At 40.7% G+C, this 20974-nt stretch overlaps 1 protein-coding gene across 3 annotated transcripts in view; it reads right to left on the reverse strand.

Moving 5' to 3' along the window:
* GHR (growth hormone receptor) overlaps positions 1–20974 on the reverse strand; it is a gene marked incomplete at its 5' end in the record, with an annotated part of 284082 nt that overhangs the window by 14990 nt on the left and 248118 nt on the right. For all 3 annotated transcript variants that reach the window (XM_082622357.1, XM_082622356.1, XM_082622355.1), the window contains 4 exons: positions 2113–2203; positions 4223–4388; positions 9671–9849; positions 14221–14393. In XM_082622357.1, coding sequence (XP_082478483.1) covers positions 2113–2203; positions 4223–4388; positions 9671–9849; positions 14221–14393 — 609 coding nt within the window. The remainder of the gene's footprint in view (positions 1–2112; positions 2204–4222; positions 4389–9670; positions 9850–14220; positions 14394–20974) is intronic.

Consider the following 20974-nt stretch of genomic DNA (forward strand, 5'->3'; position numbering starts at 1 on the left):
AGATGAAACTACTAAAATAACCCTTCCTACATTCACTTGGAGACTTTTAGCATGCTTGACACTCTGGAACTCTAGAATTCTGAGAATCCTTCTCTCTACTGAAATTCTATTTTGATGTTTACAAATGCTATACAGCTTCAAAATACAAATTAAAAAGCTTTTACAATATATTCACATAGATCCTACTTTGATTTGTAGATGCGTCTTGGCTTCACCTGGAGACTTGTCTTTAGTTCTAAGTAGAGTAACCGTCTTGGTTTGCCTGGACGCAGGACTTTCAGTGCTAAAACCAGGAAAGTCCCAGGCAAACAGAGTGTTAGCTACCCTAATTCTAGGAGAACGGGCAAGATTAACCCATGGGACTTAAAGAATATTCTAAACTACCATATGACTCAGCAATCCCACTACTGGGCATATATCCTGAGAAAACCATAATTCAAAAAGAGTCATGGGGCTTCCCTGGTGGCGCAAGTGGTTGAGAGTCCGCCTGCCGATGCAGGGGACACGAGTTCGTGCCCCAGTCTGGGAGGATCCCACATGCCGCGGAGCGGCTGCGCCCGTGAGCCATGGCCGCTGAGCCTGCGCGTCCGGAGCCTGTGCGCCGCAACGGGAGAGGCCACAACAGTGAGAAGCCCGCGTACCGCAAAAAAAAAAACAAAACAAAACAAAAAGAGTCATGTTCCACAATGTTCATTGCAGCTCTATTTACAATAGCCAGGACATGGAAGCAACCTAAGTGTCCACCGACAGATGAATGGATAAAGAAGATGTGGCACATATATACAATAGAATATTACTCAGCCATAAAAAGACATGAAATTGAGTTATTTGTAGTGAGGTGGATGGGCCTAGAGACTGTCCTACAGAGTGAAGTAAGTCAGAAAGAGAAAAACAAATACCATATGCTAACACATATCTATGGAATCTAAAAAAAACAAAATGTTCTGAAGAACCTAGGGGCAGGACAGGAATAAAGATGTAGATGTAGGGAATGGACTTGAGGACACAGGGAGGGGGAAGGGTAAGCTGGGACCAAGTGAGAGAGTGGCATGGACTTATATACACTACCAAATGTAAGATAGATAGCTAGTGGGAAGCAGTCGCATAGCACAGGGAGATCGGCTTGGTGCTTTGTGACCCCCTAGAGGAGTGGGATAGGGAGGGTGGGAGGGAGACGCAAGAGGGAGGAGATAAGGGGATATACATATGTATATAGCTGATTCACTTTGTTATAAAGCAGAAACTAACACACCATTTTAAAGCAAGTATACTCTGATAAAGATGTTAAAAAAAAAAAAAGAGAATATTCTAAATGTAAGAAAACTGGCAGCCGGTACCAGTAACTTTTCCTATGTTTTGTATTAAAAGTTCCTGTAGTCTGTACTGAGTTTCTTTCAAGAATGAAAATAGAATAATTAGTCTTTACAGCTTAAGGGAAATTTAAAGGTCATATAATCCAACACCCTCAAACTACCCATGAGAACATGGAGGCCTTGATGGATTAAGGGACTCAAATGAGATTAAACAGCAGTGGCAGAATAATAACTGGAACCTGCCTTTTGACTGCAAGAGAATGCAGAACAGAATCTCTTCAAGCTTAGAATTTTATCTGTGTTGACAAAAGCAGATGAAATACCAAATCATAACTATCCAAGCAATTTCAATAAAACCCAAATTTACTTAAAACCGTCATCATATGAAGTCAAAAAAGGTTTTATTAGATTGAATTATCTAGGTGGTTTTAGTTTACCACTTAAATTTCCTCTTACATCAGGACTGTGTCAGATTCAGCCAAAGCCTCACTGCTGCCTACGGTCCTGGAATAAATGAGCCAATTTTTTCAGACCTTTGATGAGGTACATATCACAAGGTGTATAGTCACTAGCCTCAGCCTCTTAATGTCCTATGCAACTTTCTAGATAGAACTGAGACCTGTGATGTCTCTGTGATGAACACAACAAAGTGGTAAATGTATAACTGGAGATAACGTTTCACTGGGTTGAAATATTTCACTCATGATTCACAAAAGAAAACATCAAACAATAAATGGAAACATGTATATTTGCTAAATAACTGGCAAAAACATATCAAAGTATGTTATATCACACTTACCTTTGTTGTTTAGAAAATATGAATAAAAATAATGTCACCATTAGTCCAAATATTCCAAAGATAATAAATAAGAACCATGGAAACTGGAAATCTGAAAAACATGAGAACAACATCTCACTCACAGAATTATGAATAGTTGAAGTTTACATTTCACTCTCCTGTTCCACATAAAAAAATTTCCTAATTTGTATTCATCTAGTAGAGTCAGTGATTTCATTTGTTAACCACTGAAATAGAGTGCAATGACTTAGGAGTATTTTCTGTTCCAAGAACACCTCTATCCACTTCTTCAGATCCTTTCATGTACCAAAAAAAGAAAATCAAAGAAACAGCATACAGTTTAAGCACAATCCATGTTTATACAAACAAATTGCTTTAAGCACCTTATGTATTCAGGGTATGTCATTAAAATGCTTCAGCTCTAGGAAAAATTGATGCCTGTTAATATATTACTTTTCCTAAATAATGTCCACTTGGTTCTTTTTTTTTTTTTTTTTAAGTGTGGTGATATTTTTTATCCTCCAGATTGAGGATCCATCAAAAAGATGGGGGCAGAGTTTTACTTTTGATTCATTACTGAAACTTTTTAGACATGGAGGGCATACATTTTCTGCTTAAAAAAATATTGTTTGACAGAAGAAAATCAGTACTAGGACTCCCACCTTTAGACTTTAGTATAATTTGTAGCAAATTTGTGGGAGTCTGTAAAACTTCTATTTCATTTCTCAAGAACAAGTGCCACAGTGGCAGAGGTTGACTGCTTTTAAGGTGGAATTTACCTTAATGTTGCTTTATTAAAAGTAGGCTTTTATGCTGTAATATTTTATTTATTTTCTTATTCAGTTATTAAAAGCCCCAAGGGAGATGTTATGCATATTATAAAGAATTAGTGGGGGAGAGAATATCATTTTTTTTGTATCTTGTGGTACCTATAATTTTATATCAATGATATACTCAGGAACGTAATATAAAGCGAGAGTTTAATTTTTTTCTTTTTTAACAGAGAAGAAAAGCTTGTTTAAAAAATGTTTTTGTTAAGGAATTAAATGCCATCACAATAAGCTTAAAGGGCATGTGGCAAATGTGCTTTTAACCTGAATTTCATTGTATCAAGTATCATTTGAAACAACAAGCCTGTTGAGTAGAGCTTAGAAAAGATGGTGCCATAGACATTTTCATTTGTGTTATATAGTATCACGGATTCTACCTGTACTATAGACATTCTCATTTGTGTTATACAGTATCACGATTCTACCTGTACTGTAAGTGCAGAAATATAAATTTAATTTCTCTGTAGCTTGTGATTGTTTCGTTAACAAACCTCAGACCCTCATGTGGCACTGTAAACTTTCTGTTTTTAATGGGGATGAGTTATAGCCAATTCCCATTTGGGAGTGATAATACTTTATACACTTACTATTCATTGTTAAGCAGCCTTCTTTATTTCTGTATCCAAAAATTTTAATGCTTTTATTCTGAATTCATAGGTCTCATTTCTTTAAACTATATGTTTATATTTCTTTTATATAGGATCTTCAAATACTCCCTGTCACTCTTGAGCGTATCTAGCACACGATTTATTAAGCCTTCCTCCAGGTAAAAGCCACACCCAAACTTTCTAAAACCAATAAACACCTGCCATTGACTACTTATGCTGACTCAATATTAGGAGTTCTCTAAGATGCCACATAGATAACCATCCATCCAGATTCAGAATTTCTTCACTGTGTATATGAAAAACATTTTTTTCTGATTATAAGTGCAAAACAAACTCATAGAAAATACTAGAAATATAGAAACAAGGAAATAAAGAAATGAAGAAAAGAATCACCTGAAATTCTTTTATCCAGAGATACCCCACCCCCTCCATCAATAGCGTGGTGTATCTTCTGCTCTTTAACTTGCACCTACCCCATGACTTTTCCTGAAAAATTCAAAAATGAAATCCTCCTTCCTCTTTTGTAATGGAGAGTACCTGTTACAGGCAGTGAACTCAAGGTCCCTCATCCTGACAATTGATGCTAATGTATCTTGATCTGGACAACACCCTAAAAATCCCTGTACGTTGACAAAAACCATGTTGGCTTCCATCTTAATCTCTTAGGTTTACCTTCTTCACATGCAAATGGTCTCATCTGAGGAAGTGTTACAAAGAGCACCTCACTGAACTCGCCATATTTTTCAGAGTTTCGTTGTCTGGATCTCACACGTACTTCATACTCTTTATCCAGTCTCAATGAGTACACTGGAACTGATGTTGACAAAACAGGGTCCATCTTTCAAGACAAAATATAAAACTTACTGGTTAGAGAGTCAACAACTCAATGCAATAAGTTCTATGAGGTGTTTCTACATTTGTATTCAAAACGAATTTCTGTAAAGTAGGCAATGTTTTAAAATGCCCTGGTGGAGTTTGCTATTTAGAGAAAGATCAAGGCAAATAACTTAGTAACACAACATTGTAAATTAACTATACTTCAATTAAAAAATGGTAAAAAAAGAATCATTTTGTTAAATGGGTAGTGGTCTTCAAATTTATTTTGGTATAAACACAAAGATATGATAGACTTGTTTAAAGAAATGTAGCTATATCTTTGCATTAGGCTGTCAGATATTCTACTAAGATCAAAGCATAATAGAATTATAGTGAATGGCAGAATTATAAAGATTACAGATACACTGCCTACCCTTTGGGATATTACATTCTTATGTAAAGACATCAGAACTGAAAGAAACAAACATATTTCCTATATCTATATCTGTTCTTTGGAAATCCTGGGTAGTCATTCATATGATCACAGAATTGGAAATTGTCCTAGAAAAATCATAGTTGTCTTAATTAAACTTTCAAACAATTCTATCAGCTTGCTCTAGAAGGCTTAAAGCCACCTCAAAATGGTTTGCTATTTAAAATTTGTGAAGAAAAGTCACTGGAGGCCTTTGGTAACAACCAACAGGATTCCACAACCTTGAAGGCCAGGATGTTCCTTTACCTTCCCAGGGAAGGGTAGGTGAGGCTATTAGACCTTTAAGACATGTTGCTATCAAAGAGGTTAGACACAACCAAGTCAAATATTCAAAGCAGGTATCCAATATGTGCTTTTCTTGTGTTTTTGGGTAGAACATCTTGTTCCTGTGTATAGAAAATTAGGAACATTCTCTTCTTCAACAGCATGGGTTTTTCACATAAATAAGATTCTCATAATTTGTTTTATTAAGTCAGAGCCTGGGCCTTCAGCTTCTAAAACAAATTTCCCTTCACCTCAGTTAGTTTCTACTCACAAAGTACCTCTTTTTTTCTCCTATGTACACAGAGTGGTTAGTTTGCATCTTTTATAGATGCTTAATATATGGAATATTTGTATACCTAAAATGCTTCTGAATATTAAATTCATCTTATTATTTTTCTTAAACTATTTTAAAAAGCCTATGTTTCCATTCTTGAAGCCCTCATTTCTCTGTCACTGTCACCAGTACTATTTCTTTACAGATTTCATTAATAACAAAAGCAAAAAAGGACCCTCGGCCATTCGACCCATAGCCCCCTCTCCATCTTCCCTCACCCTTCCACACCAGCCACACCAAACTCAAATTGGCTCACAGGGCTCCTAATACCCACCCTGCTCCCTGCTACCTTCCTATGAGGGAAAGCCTATTCTTGGCTAATTCTCAGTGCAAGTACTGCTGATATTCTAAGAAGCCTCTTCTGGCAATTATCCCTACTCCATCCTGCCAGGTAGTACACATATTACTTCTTTTAATTCATTGCTCTAATTTCTATATTATACTGCAAATTCCCTGGGGGCAAACGATGCCTTCATTTTCTTTACATTTCCAAAGCCCAGCACAATACCAGGTATATAGTGGGTACTCAAGAGATGGCCAACACAATTGTGGATAATTCAACGCCACCCATTAAGTCTTAAAAAAAAACAACAACAACAAATTCTTAACTTGGTTTAGCAGGTAAGTAGTTGTAAGCAACTACATGGTCATTAGAATTACTTTTATATTCAAAATGTGTTTAATAAATTAAAAATGGGCATAGTAATACCAAATTCAATATTGTCAAATGTAACATGAATTCCTACTAGAAGCAACAAAAATTAGCCTTTTCCTCCTTGACTTACAACCCTCTTTTCTTTTTATGCTTATGCCTCTTGTTCTCATAACCAAGTAGAATGTAAGTCCTTCAAGAGAGGTCAATTCTTATAGATGGGCCCTTGATACTCATGACAATTCTGAGATACCTTGCAAATTACCAAACTTATAAATATCATGAATTTGTAACTTCATTTATAAAGGTAAGTAAAGTAAAAGTTAATTGACCCCTTTGGACTACCCGATGAGATTTAGCAGGGGTGCAATGAAAAGTGCTGCAAAGCCAAGTTGGGATGCAGCCCTGAATGGTCGACCGAGTCCCATGCTCCCACGCACCTGGCTCAGAGTGTGCAATTCCTATCAGTGCCTTGGCTGGGACAGAACTACAGGCCATGGACTTTCTGTGTTCAAACTATCTGCACTCAATTTGTGTGCTAATGTTCTGACTTACATCTTTGCTTTTTCTAGGTTGTCAATTTTTTTTTTTTTTTTTTTTTTTTTTTTTGCGGTACGCGGGCCTCTCACTGTCGCGGCCTCTCCCGTCGCGGGGCACAGGCTCTGGACGCTCAGGCCCAGCGGCCATGGCTCACGGGCCCAGCTGCTCCACGGCACGTGGGAACCTCCCGGACCGGGGCACGAACCCGCGTCCCCTATATCGGCAGGCGTACTCCCAACCACTACGCCACCAGGGAAGCCCCTAGGTCGTCAAATTTTTGTTTCAGGTCTCCTCCACACTCTTAAAAATGATTGAGAATCCTAAAGATTTTGGTTTTTTGGGGTTATACCTATCACTATTTACCATACTAGAAACTGAAAATGAGAATTTTAAAAATACTAATTTCAAAATTAAAATAATAGATTTTATGTTAACATGTTTTTATAAAAATTATTGTACTTTCTGAAACAATAAAGTTACAGTGAGAAAAGTGACATTGTTTTACATTTTTGCAAATCTCTTTAATATCTGGCTTAATGGCTGTATTTTTACAACTGTCTCTGAATTAAAACTGCTAGGATGTGTTGTTTTGGTTGAGGTGCATAAATAAAACTTGGTCTCACAGATATATAGTGAGGAAACAGAAGAGATATTTTAATACTCTTTTCAGATAATTGTATATATTCTTCTTTAACACCAACAAAAAAACTCAGTAAGTGGTATTTTCTTAAAGGTTAGTTGCAATGTGGAATCTGAAACTCTATCAATGAATCTTTCACACTTCATTATATTAAAATCCACCATTCCATCTAGTACTTTGAATGGATCATTTCCCCATGTGTGGTTTTGGTTACAGTATGTACTGGTCATTTGGAAAATATTGTTCACTGAGTTATGCGTATTTTCTAAATGTTCACACATTTCACTATACAATATTTAAAAAAACCTCACTTTTGCTTATATCACCATTGATCTCATTAGGAGATCTTCAAAGGTTGGGGAAGCTATCAAGCTCACAGCTGCAGATGGCAAGTTTTCCAAAATTCGAATTTAATTTTGAAAGCTCAAATTTTCTCATTGGCAACAAATACTGTCAAGTGTTTTTCCTAAGTGTTAAGTTCACTTTTTCAAGAAATGTTGCCAAGTATTTGCCAACTCAAATATGAAAAACCATCCAGCTGTTTATCAGTTATTCTTTCAAAGTAAAAATGGTATTCCAAGCAAAAAGCAGCTAGTTCTAGCAGGCCACTCAGGTGTTTAAATGCCTTTTCTCAAGATAACCAACCACACCTCAGTATGTAGCTGCAGTGCTTTATGTGTACTTCCCATGTGTCACACAGAAGATTAAAAAGCTACATACTCAGAAGTCGTGATTTAATAAAATTAATAATACATGCAGCTTCATCGAGGACATTCTTATGTGAAACTACCTCCCCCCAGCCCTGATCACTGCTTCTTAACTGTGAGTGCATGGTGGTGAAGAATACAGTGACTGTCAGTACGATTTGGAATTACTGCCTTGATTTGTGCTAAGGCAGCAGCAGTGTTTCCACCATTGTGTTTGTACCATCTGTGTAAATCTCGACACAGTGAAAAAAGGAAAGAACATTCTAGTATTATTATTATTTTTTTTTTTTTTTTTTTTTTTTTCTTTTTGCGGTATGCGGGCCTCTCACTGTTGTGGCCTCCCCCGTTGCGGAGCACAGGCTCCGGACGCGCCGGCCCAGCGGCCGTGGCTCACGGGCCCAGCCGCTCCGCGGCACATGGGATCCCCCCAGACCGGGGCACGAACCCGTATCCCCTGCATCGGCAGGCGGACTCCCAACCACTGCGCCACCAGGGAGGCCCCACATTCTAGTATTATTATGAAAATAGTCTTGAGCTTGTGGACTCCCTGAAAGGGTCCTAGGGACCCTCAGGGGTCCAAAGTTTACACTTTGGGAACTGCTGCCCTGGGGTGCCTAGCACTGTGCCTTGTGCATGGTAGTTATTTCAATACCTGGTTGCTGAACAAATGTTTGACTGAAGCTTGAATTTAGAAAGCCTTGTTTGACTCAGCATCCAGCCAAGCTTTTCTGCACCAAGTTATGGAACAGATATCTAAATTAAAACGATTCCACAAACAGAACCTTGAAGCCCAATATTTAACTGTGCACAGCTGCTCTAAACTTAACTTTCCTCTAATGACAAAACTGGCTTCTTTCTCAGCAGTTCACTGAATGGACAGGGTCTGGTGTCTCAAAATTCTGGGAGTGAGGCTGTGCCTGGCTGCTGGGCACGACCTGGTGACCAGCCAGAATCCACTTGGCTTGGCCAGGCCTGTGGCTGTGGCTAGACTGATTTAGAACTGGTTACATTGGGAGCAGCATGATAATCCTGGTTTCTTCTTGTTGTGTGCCATGTGGACTTTATCGAAGTGCCCAGTTCCCATACACTTGTGGGGTTCAGAGGTCAACCAGTACCATGCCACTTGCTTACATAAAAACCTCTTAGCTTGATTCTCCCTTGAGGTATGTAACAAAACATCCTTCTGAGACCTCTAGGGGATCAATTCCCTCCCCCTCTGTTTCCCTCCTGGAGTCACTCAAGAACTTATTTTAATGGGGGTCTGGTGAAGAGTAGCAACTAAAATCATGGGAGAATATTTAGCCACAGCTCACTGTTGACCTTGATCATAACCCTTCCCATGTTTAGCCACATCCTCAAAGGCAGCAAAGTGGCTAGAGTGCACGATATTGTTCTAAAGTTCAACTGGATACCAATGATGACTGGGGAAATATAGTTTTCCTTTCCTTCCATAGGTTTCTGTATAAAACTCCATGTAAGCATTTGCTGTCTTAAAGAATTCCAAGACGATATTTTACTGATTATATCCATTTTTCTCAAATAAGAAATTAGAGAGCATATAGCATGGGCATGTGGTATGAAGTCAAAAGGAAGTCTATAAATGAGAGGGGGTTGTTAAATTAAAAAGAAGAAAAGTCAAAGGATTTTTAAATGTGAGATGTAATGATATCTTACCATTTTCCACTGGGTCTCATTTACTTCTTTGTATTGCAGTTCATACTCCAGGACTATCCATCCCTTCTGAACATCTGCATTTGGTGGTGGTTCCCATCTCACTTGGATATCTGCATGAATCCCTGTTAAACTGATGTTCAGTAAAGTCCAGTTGAGGCCAATGGGTGGATCTGGTTGCACTGGGCATTTCAACAGAGAATTAGTACACAGACACAGCTTGATATTAGTGGAATGCTTTCTTCCGAAGAGACTGTTACTTTATACAGTTTTATTATTCAAACTCTTAATTCTTCCAATATTCCCACTTTATGGGACAGTATCATTTTTTTTAACATCTTTATTGGGGTATAATTGGTTTACAATGGTGTGTTAGTTTCTGCTTTACAACAAAATGAATCATTTTTTAACTTAAGGATGATCTGTTTCTAACTTAAGGATGATCTGTTTTTAACTTAAGAAGCCCCTATAAAAAATGTCTTTTTGAGTTTAAAATCTGGTCTATAGCTATTCTTAAAGATTTGCCATGTTTTACACTTCTTTTGGCTCTGATAGGATTCATACTTTGGGATTTTGGCAAAGGAATTCACTTTAACTCAGAACTGAAGGAAGAGAGAGTCTGAAAGATCTATGGTATTTAAACATGTCGCTGTTTTGGAACCAAGGGTGGAGAAATCTTTTTTCTTCCAAGCTGTATGTGACCTGGGGCAAGATCTTTCTTATTTTCTTTCTCATTTCTTGTCTTTGCCACTTCTGTACGGCTACAGAAACACAATCCTCCCAAACACTCAGTAAATATTCCTTAGCTTGCCTTCCTAGCCACATGTGATCATTTCTTCAGATATAAAATGAAGGCATTACACTGCTCTCTCAAATGGTAATGAATCAGTGTTTTCTGTGTTTTACTTAACTGCATGCTACTGACCACTGTGGAGTGGATACTACTTTTTAAAAAATGAGAAAGTCCCAATTTGACTAATCATGACCACATTTTGGAAATTAAATTAAAGGGATTTGCAAAATAGCTAAGCTACCCACATCATGATAGTTATACCTCATCTTTCTGGATTTGTTGGAGACTGATGAATTCTGAAAACCGAAGCTTAACCCTTTATAGGACTGAACTATATAAATGTTTTTAATGCAAAATTTTCTCCAACTTATTACTCATGTTGCATCTTACAAATCTTCCTGTCTACTTTAAATAGAGGATATAGAACTGGGTCCTTTTTGAGAAGGCTCAGTACCACCGTTATGAGCATAATAATAACCTCTTCCTTACTTTTATGCTTATTTCTATGTGCCTTAGTTGACACATTACGGTGTGAGAAACACTCTGAGATGTTTAAAAAGCATCTGAAACTGAATGCATTCAAAGGCAAGTCTTCTGCCTGCAGCTTGCTCCTCTTCTACCTTCCCTGGTTCTGTTAATGGTGACTCCATTCCTCCAGTTGCTCAGGATAAAAATGGTCAAATCTTCCCGGACTCATCTTTTTTTTTTTTTTTTTTTTTTTTTTTGTGGTATGCAGGCCTCTCACTGCTGTGGCCTCTTCCTTTGTGGAGCACAGGCTCCGGATGCGCAGGCTCAGCGGCCATGGCTCACGGGCCCAGCCGCTCCGCGGCATGTGGGATCTTCCCGGACAGGGGCACGAACCCGTGTCCCCTGCATCGGCAGGCAGACTCTCAACCACTGTGCCACCAGGGAAGGCCCCCGGACTCATCTTTTTTTTCACCATCCCACATTCTGTCAGCTGTACTTTCAAGATATTCCCCAAATCCACCCACTTCTCATCACCTGCATGGCTCTAACCTGGTCCTAGCCATTATCATTTTTCTTTTTTTTTTGCTGCATTAGCCTCCCAGCTAGTCTCTTCCTGTGGTCCTTGTCCCCCTTCAGTCTATTTTCAACACAGCCCTCGATACTGTGGACATGGTGGTCACCTTAAGTTAGGTCATATCACTCATCATTTAAAGCCTTCCAAAGGCTTCCTGTCTCACTCCAGATGAAAGCCAAAGTCACACAATGGCTTAAAGGGTACCTTAGCTTTGACGCTCTGACCTCTGGGATCTGGTCTGTGACCACGCTCCTCCTCGCTCTCTGTGTATCCCCTCACTACCCCCTGCTGTTCCTGGAGAGAGCAAAGGCATGCTCCCGCTTCAGGATCTTTACCCTTCCTGTGCCCTCTTCCCTCAGGTAGACATGTGACTGTTCTCTCGTTTCCTTCTTTACTCAAGTGTCGCTGTCTTGGTGAAGCCATATCTGATAATGCTACCATTGCAACCTCTCCAGCATGCTTTTCTCCCTCCCGATGTTCTCTCTCTTCCCAGCATGGTCTCTTTCCACCCTCACTGGGAAAATGTCCCACTAGGGCAGACGTTTTCTGTCCCCAGCACCTAGAACACTGCCTGGTCCAAGGAAGAGACTCAAAGATTGGCTGAATAAACTGAATGAATGACAAATGCCTAAGTAATATATGACTTTAAATCCAGAGATGAACCCTGTGAGGTCTAGTAGAATGCATTCATAATACATGAGGAAGCTGAGGCTTGTGACTGTCATCTTCAGATCTAGGTTCACCTCGGTTCTTTTTTGTCTCTCACTCTCAGCTCCCTCCCTTCCTGCTTTCATGGTAACTCTGCCCGTCATCATCTTTTGCCTTGATTATCACAAAGTCTTCTAATCCCCATACCTCTAGTCTGTGCTATTCCAATCTACCCTCTACATTGCAGCAAGATGAATTTCCCTGAGACAATAGTCCCATGCTGTATGGCTTTGAGGTTAAGAGCATGGGCTCTGGAGCTATGCTGCTTAGGTTCAAATCTCAGCTCTGCCTACCAGCTGTCTGACCTTGAGCTAGTCATTGATCCCCTGCTTTGGGGATCAGTTTCATCATCTGTAAAATGGGGATTATAATAGAACCTATCTCACACAGTTATCATACCTGATCTATGGTAAATGCTTTGTAAGTGTTAGCAATAAATATCCTGAGGTCATTTCCCTGCTTAAGCATCCTCAAATGTACCCCTGGGCAGTAAGGTAAGGTCCAAATTCCTCTGTGGGGTACACAAGATCAATTGATGATTTCTCTGGCCAACGAGTCAGGCCTGCCAAACTGCTCCTGAGTCTGTGAACATTCTGTGCTGTTTGTCACTTTTGGAACTTAGTCGCTGTTGGAAGACACAGTCCATCTTGTATAACTGGCAACTCCTGCAGATGCTTTAAGAAGTAACTGAACTAGTCACCATCTCTGTGCAGCCCCTTCTCATCCCTCAGGCCCAGTCAATCATTCACACCTCTGGCCACAACCTTGGCTTGCTGTGCATTCCACACACCTTGAGTCCGGCACCTATTGTGCTGTATCCCGATTACTTGTTGACCTGCCTGATTTCCCTACTTGACTGCGTCTTACTCGTTCTGTAGCCAACACACCCAGCACAGCGCCCGGCTCATGGCAGGCACTCAGTGAAAGTCAGCCAGGTAAACGAGTGGGGCTGGCTCTTGGCAGGGTCAGGGTTAGAACATGGGTCTTGACACAGTAGTCTTTCTGCTACCCATTTAGCCACTAGACAGCTACATCTATTGATGTTAGGGCATATGTATGAGTAGTTCCTCTAAACTGTATAACTGGGTTCTCTTTTCTGCTTGGTACAGTTTTCTCAATCTTCTCCCTCAAAGTCAGGCTATCAGATATACTTGTTTCCATCTGCAACTTCTACCCACACTCTCTCTGTCTCTTCCAGTCTGCTGATGCCTGGGAAACCACACACAAGAACAACACATCTGAGAGAGGCTCCAAGGAATTCCTATAAGCAACAAATGAGCTTTGCGGATAGATTTGAGGCACCAGTGTCAGCTACTCATGGTCCTTCTTTGATTCTTTCTATTTAGCTGTTTATACTATTATAGTATAAACATGAATATTCCAATTACGGTTGTTTGTTTTGTTTCATTTCCCCTGTGTCCACATGATGGGCAAGGGATAAGCTGCTTGGATCTTTCACTTCGTTCATTGAGCTGATTACCTCCAGTGTTTGTTTTGAGATCTTATAAACATGTCTTTAAACTGATTTTGGCTGTTCTGTCAATGTAAAATTCCAGAATGATTATGCCTTGTGGTAAAGAAAATCTAGGCATTTATTACAGCAATGACAGAGATCAAGGCCAATGTATTTCAGTAGATCAGAATATAATAATCATACCAAATCATTAGGAGAGAAGGAATCTTAAGAGTGCATTGAGTTTGTCCCTTGCAGGGGCACACAAGAATACAAACCAGCTTTAGAGACCTTCTCAATGAAAAGACTCCATAAGACTCCTATTCTTTTCTTTACAACATTTACTGCCAGATTTTTTTCATGTGAGAGCCAACCCAAGCTCCCTCTGCCCTTTCTCTCTTGTTCACCAGCTGATCTCATGCACTGTAAAGGAGACCTCCATCCCTCTACAGAGTGCAATGACACAGTCTTCCTATTTGCATACACTTGGACTTTGCAGCCTTCCCCACTTATTTAATCTAAAGCCATGTCAAATAAAACACAAACCTGTGATTTACCTATTTCCTCAACAGAGAAACACTTCTGATCCACAGTATCACCATTGCTAGTTAGCTTGATACAGTAGGGGATCCAAATGGAGGTATAAGATGAATTAAAGTAACAGCTGTTTTCTCCAGCAGAGACATAATCGGGGCATTCTTTCCATTCTTGAGTCCATTCTTGAGTGCTCCTGAAATGGAGGGTAAAAAAGGATGAGTTGTTCCCCCAAATCACGCCATAGCTTAAGCCAAAGCAAGGTGCTTGGCAGTCAGATTCAATAAAGTGGGACACAACTATGTTATGAGCAAGTATCTTAGTGGCACCATTTCCAAGAAGTAGCACATCTGGGGATTGATGATCAGTGTCTGTAGACCGATAGAAGGCCATTTGGTACTTCTGCCTATACTAAAAGCATCCCTTCATTGACTGAGTATAATGTGCCAGCTCCTAAATTAAGTGATTTATTGGTAGGTACTTCACTATCCCCATTCTGCAGATGAGGGTTCTCAGGCTTACAAAGGTTTAAAAATGTTCCTTTATTAAAATACTGCAGAGAGTCAACCCCCAAACTATAGAGATTCCCAGAGAACAGCTGAGTCTTTAAACCTGGGTATTCCCCCAACTTATGGTGGAAGAAACTGAGGCAGCACGCTGATGGTATTCTGCAGGCTGTGACGTGGAGATTTGGGTGGCCCTGAAGTGGAAAACTGGCTACCGCCCTACTCTGAACTGCTGCATCCTGTGTCCATCTCCCCAAAGCTGTCCATTGTTTGGGGGGGATGGTTTCCTGTTGCCTTGAACTCCTTCCCATTCTCCTAATTTTTTTTCCTTAATTACATGAAGAGCCACGGGAACATTTCAAACATGCTGGACATCCAGGTAACCTTTAAGAAACATGGGAGTCCTAGGATTTTCCCCTCTACTTATAAAAGAGACAAAAGCCATGAACCCAGAAATTTAAAAAAAATTCTCCAAACTGAGAAAGCATTTTTCTTCTCCATTTTGTAAATAGAAATGGACATTTAATTATAATATCAAAAAAAGGAAAACAAAAATGGGCTGAACTGAATCAATGTGTTTGCCTATCACTTCCTTTTTTGGTTTCTCTACAAAGAACAAGTTCATCTTTTCCTATATCTTCGATCAGATAAGAACAAACAAAACAAGTCATGAAGGATAGATGGACACAAGGAGAACACTGAAGAAATCAGAAAAGCTACATCTCCATATTTAAATTCTACCATAGAGTTATTCACCTCTATCCCACTCTACAGAAAGCATCATTTACCCAGATGACTTAGAACAACAGCAGGATGTGTGTTGAAGAAAAAAGAGATGCCAGGAAGTTCACTGTGGGAGGACGTCAGTTTGGGGAAAGGATATTCCCTGATCAGCTGCTAAGGGGACCTTAACAAAAATGCAGAGCAATCAAAAGATTGCTCAGACTCAAGTCCATCCCAGCAGGAACTGAGCAAACATGTGAGACAATGTGACACAGCTCTCCTCCCATTTCCCATCTGCTTGCCTGACTGAATGAGTGAATTCAGCAAGCCACCATTGGGTGTCTCCAATGCAAGCAGTATGTAAGCATTATAGCTGGCACTAGCACTGTGTGGCTATAATGATTAATAAGACTTGATCACTACCTTCAGGCTAGAAGACGACTCAGAAATTACCATCTGAGTACTTTCTTTTTCTGTCTCCTTTATTCAGTATACTGATATTTCATAAGCATTGATTGTATATAATCATATATATATATATATATGCCAGATATTATGTGGGATTCAGGTGAATTACTCCTGCCTCAGGGGAATGACCGAGAAACTGTATTACAAAGCAGTGTGGCTAAGTGTTTACACATAGTACTCACTGGAGTTAGAAGAGGGAATGATTGCTCTGGCTGTTCATGGAAGGCTTCAAGGTGGAGGTGGTGTTTTTAGCAATCTTGAAGATGGGTAAAAGTTTAACAGATGGCAATAGGGAAAGGAAGAGAGGGAACAGAAGGCAATGGAATAATTGGGAAAAACTTTCTGAAATTAGAATTGCTACTTAGGTGGGGTAACTGATTATTTACTTACTCTTCACTAGGCTATCGGCCGAGAAGGGGGTTTATAAGTCAAGGAGACATAAAGCCAGGTAATGTGTGGCGGAGGGAGAAGGGGGTAGGAATGACCTTGTGTCGGCTGAGGCACTTGGGGCTGGCAGGCCAGACTGTGGAGGTCTGTGAGCATCACCCCAGGGGGGTGGGTGCTGGGCAGCAGTGGACAACAAGGACCCTGCAGGCTGTGGGAAGACAGGATGAAGAGCTGGGAGAAGACACGTTTCCTTCTTTACAGCTGTTTCCCAAGTTTGGCACGAGGAGAAAAGTTGTGTAACATCAGGGGGTCCTTGAGACAGCTGCTCGTCAGCTGTTGGAAAGAACTTGGGATTAACATGGACAGTGAACTGTTGCTTAATTTCTGGTTGAGATTCTCAAAAGCTGCACACTCTTGGATGAGAGGGAGATTCATCTCCGATGGGAAAATTAAGTGGGTAGAGGGTAGAAGAATCGTGTGTATTGTGTGTATGTGTTTAGAATAGGAAAAAGATAAAAAAGAAGTATCGATAGGTGGCTCATTGAACTATGGTATGGTTTATTTTATCTTGGCTTTCAAACAAAATAAGAGTATAGTAAAGAGAATGGTTTAAGAGATTGCCCAGGAAATGAGGCTTCCATATAATAGTAAAGGACATATCAAACGTCTTTAGCATAATTGACAGTATTAAAGTTACTATTAAAACATTCTAGTGCTTAGCAGGTCTGGATTTGTAATAGGGAGGTTAGCTCTGCGTATTTCACACAGTTTCTCAACTTTGGCTTGTCAGCACCCTGGTCCCCATGGGGACTGTATGAAAAACACTGTTTAGATTGTCCCCTACCCATTAGCTCCACAGAACAAACAACTTAAAGCACTTATCTTAAGCACAATAGATCTGAAAGAGCTAGTTCAAAACACAACTCCCAACCCCCTTCCCCTCACTAACTGAAGTTGAATTTTATTTGAAATACATATTTAACACTTCTTTTTAAACTATTAAATTTAGAGAAAAAAAAAACGAACAAATGGGGGCTTCCCTGGTGGCACAGTGGTTGAGAATCCGCCTGCCGATGCAGGGGACACGGGTTCGTGCCCCGGTCCGGGAAGATCCCACATGCCGCGGAGCGGCTGGGCCTGTGAGCCACAGCCACTGAGCCTGCGCATCCTATGCGTCCGGAGCCTGTGCTCCGCAACGGGAGAGGCCACAGCAGTGAGAGGCCCGCGTACCACAAAAAAACCCCAAAAAACAAAAAACAAATGGACTCACAAAACAGATGCTCTGTTGCCTGCCTTCACTGGGTTGAATTTCTCCACAGATGACCAAAGCCCGTTTATGGAAGCTACTCCCTACACTTAAGTGCTTTAGGTTTGCTCCCAGACTGGCAGACTGGCTTGTGACATACAGGTGAGAACTATAGCAAGAGCCTATCAATAAAAATCCGAATAAAGAGCAGAAGAAATGCTTTCCACTTAAAGGTAACCAATTGGAAGAGAAATAAAAACTAAATAAATAAAACATCATTTATGTTCTAAGGGCAACTGTTTTCATTATCTCCACATCGTGCGTTTTAGGCTTAAAATTTAACATTTTCCTTAAAAAAAGAAAAGAAAGTAAAACTGCTCTTTCTCCTTTCTAATTTCCCCCACCACCTTGCATGGAAAAGAAACTTTCTTTTCAAAAGCCAGGGTAATCTGGGGAGGGGGTTTGGTGGGGTTGGGGGAGAGAGAATCTTTGAGACTGAGTCTTCACACGCCCACTTCTTTGAAAACGAGGCATCTGCAGGCAAAAGGCTGAGAGCAGAACATGCTGACAGGCTCCCAGAGGCTCTTTTTGCCAGGCCTGTGATTTGCATTCTTGCTGAGTCCCCTCCAAGCTCAGAGGCTGAATCGGGCACGGTCTCCATCACAGGGTGGCACAGACTGTTCTGAATTGGCTGCCTCTTCCCCCAGCTGCCTCTGAGCCCATCCTCTGGGCCTGACGTGTTTAGATTCCCTTGTGCTTTAGCTACCAAGGCCAGGCCGGGAGTGCATCAGCCCCCTCCTTCTCCTCCCCGCCTCCGGTGCTCCGGCTCTGGATGACATCATGTCACAGTTTCATCTCTGTATCAGGGATGGGGAGTCATGACTCTATAGTCCCAGGAGTTGCCTGGGAACTGAATTCTAAGAAACAATGACAAGAGTCAGAAAATGCATTTGTATTTTCTGCTTTGTGTAAGTGGGTAACATGAAGGCAACACATTTGTACTCTAATTGGTGCAGTCCTGATAATGTATACTCCTGATACTCCTAATTCCCTTAATTCTCCCCTTTCCAGAGAAACTGGAAAGGTTTCATGTTATTTTGGCTAAGATATTCAAAATAGCTAAATGCTTATAGAGAAAACACAAAACACTGATTTTGCCAGTTTGGTAGGCCCTGATTATGAGGTTGTACTTAGGGGGTTTGAGGATGTGACAATTTCTTCCCCTGGGATCCCAAACTCTACTAGGACAGTAATTGATGACATCTTTCTGAATAGATCCAAGACTTTCCCTCCACCTCATCACACTTTCAGTGGCATCTCTACTGGCATAGGGCTGGGTTTGGACTAGGGATGCTGAAAAGCCTGGACTGTGCAGAGAAGGCCTGGAGGCAAAGGTATGTGGCCCTGATGGATGAGGGTAAGGGACAAATATATATTTGTGAAGGCTGCATCCTTTTGGATCTTTTTGCTCAGGTTCAAAGTTGGTGAATATTAGGGTGGTGAAAATCTGTTTTCATAAAGTGGGCCCAACTGCTATTTCTTTCTTTATTTTAGTTAATTGTGCCAGTATGAATAACTTATTTTGTTTTGATTGAGCTCTAAGTTGCTGAAGCAGAAGTATGAAAATTGAACCTACTAAATCTCTCTTCATTTAACAATCATTTCAGAAGATATTCAAAAGTGTTACCAGACATTTTAGCTTCCTGTCCAAATGTATGTATACAAATCGGCTTTGTCAACTGGCCCCTACCTCTCTGCAGTATCAGCCGTGCTGGGAAAAAAAGTGCATTTGGTGCCCAGCCATCTCATCTTTGTGTGCCCTTTGGGGTACATCTGAGAGACCTCTCACACACCTGGAAGCTGACTAAGGCCAGTCCTAGTTGCTAATTCAAAGTATTTATTTGCAAATTAAGCATCCAGCTCTGCATTAAAAATGGTCTTATAGCACACCAATAATCATAAGCAGTAAAGAATCAAAAATCACTTTTGTAGCCCAGCTATTAGAATTCTATATTATTTTAAATTATTATCACGCTACCAATAATAAGAATAGCAGCTACCATTTATTCAGTACTTACTATGCTTGTCACCAAGCACCGCGATAAGTGTTTTTCATGGATTAGTTAATAGAACCCTCACAAGAAGCCATGTGGCAAGGTCTATTATCTCCGTTTTGCAAATGAGGTGGCTGAATTGTTGACAGACTGACTAATCTGCCCAGCATCACTCTGTGAGCGAGGGCCGGAGCCAGGCTGAAACGCGAGATGGTTGGCCCTGAGCTCATGCCCTTAACTGCCTGCTGCCTCTACCTTTCCTTTCCCCGCTCCTCTGGGGGATTGACAGCACCATCCTTGGACAGATGACCACCACCAGATCAGGGGTCTCCACTAATCTTGCTTCTTGGCTTAGGCCTTCCCTGGGGGTTGGGTGGAAAAGAGGAGATGATGGAGTGTTTGAGCCTAAAATTTTAAAAGCAAAAAGGTACAACCTGAGAGTAAACAGAAATGGAAGTCGTGCCAGGTGAGGGGTAAGAAATAAACGACTCGGGTGGTGATTATGTTGAAAGACCTTTGTTTCACTCTCCCCCTGTTATTTTACAGGACCATCAGTAAAAATGGAAGAGAGAAGTATCACAGTCCCTCACTGAATGTAACTAATTTAACAGGGACACAGTCTATTTTCTACCTAGGAACCAGTCTTTTAAAACACACATCTTTAAAAAAATTAAAAAAACCCCTATGGCTTCCCACCACAGAGAAAGTAGGCTGTGCCATGGCCTGCAAGGCTCGTCTCAGTTTGGCCCTGCTAACCTTCTGACTTCTCCCCCATTACTCTCCCTGTCTTCCACCCTATACCATCCAGCCTCCTGCTTTCTTCCAACCTGCCACATTGGCCTCAGGGCCTTTGCACTTGCAATTTCCTCTGTCTGGACAGTCTTTCCCCCAGATACTCACATGGCCTCTCTCACCTCATTTATGTCTCCGATATAATGCACCACAGAGAGGTCTCCGATGACTTCCTCATTTAAGATGTCACCCGAGCTCCTGACATACACACACACTCATGCACATTCACTTTGTTCACTCCCATATGCTCGCGCACATTTACACAGACACTCGTGCACAACCACACCCCCCACAATCTCACACAGAGTCACACGTGCATACCCACCCACCTTCCCACATTCATGCAGTCACACTTGTACCCACTTTTATACACTCACACACATTCTTGCACTCACAAACATGCTCACTCATACCTTCACACACTCATCCTCAGACACTCTCAAGCACATGCATATATTTACACAGTGCTAACATTCTTTCTGGCTTTACTTTTCTTAACCATGTTGCCAGCTGACATTTAATTAAAAAATTTTTTTGTCTGTCTTCCCCCACTGGAAACAAATCTCCATGAGACCAGGGACTTTATCTTTTTGTAATCACT

The sequence above is a fragment of the Mesoplodon mirus genome (genome assembly GCF_964341445.2).
Source record: "Mesoplodon mirus genome assembly, chromosome: 5".
Taxonomy (NCBI): domain Eukaryota; kingdom Metazoa; phylum Chordata; class Mammalia; order Artiodactyla; family Ziphiidae; genus Mesoplodon; species Mesoplodon mirus.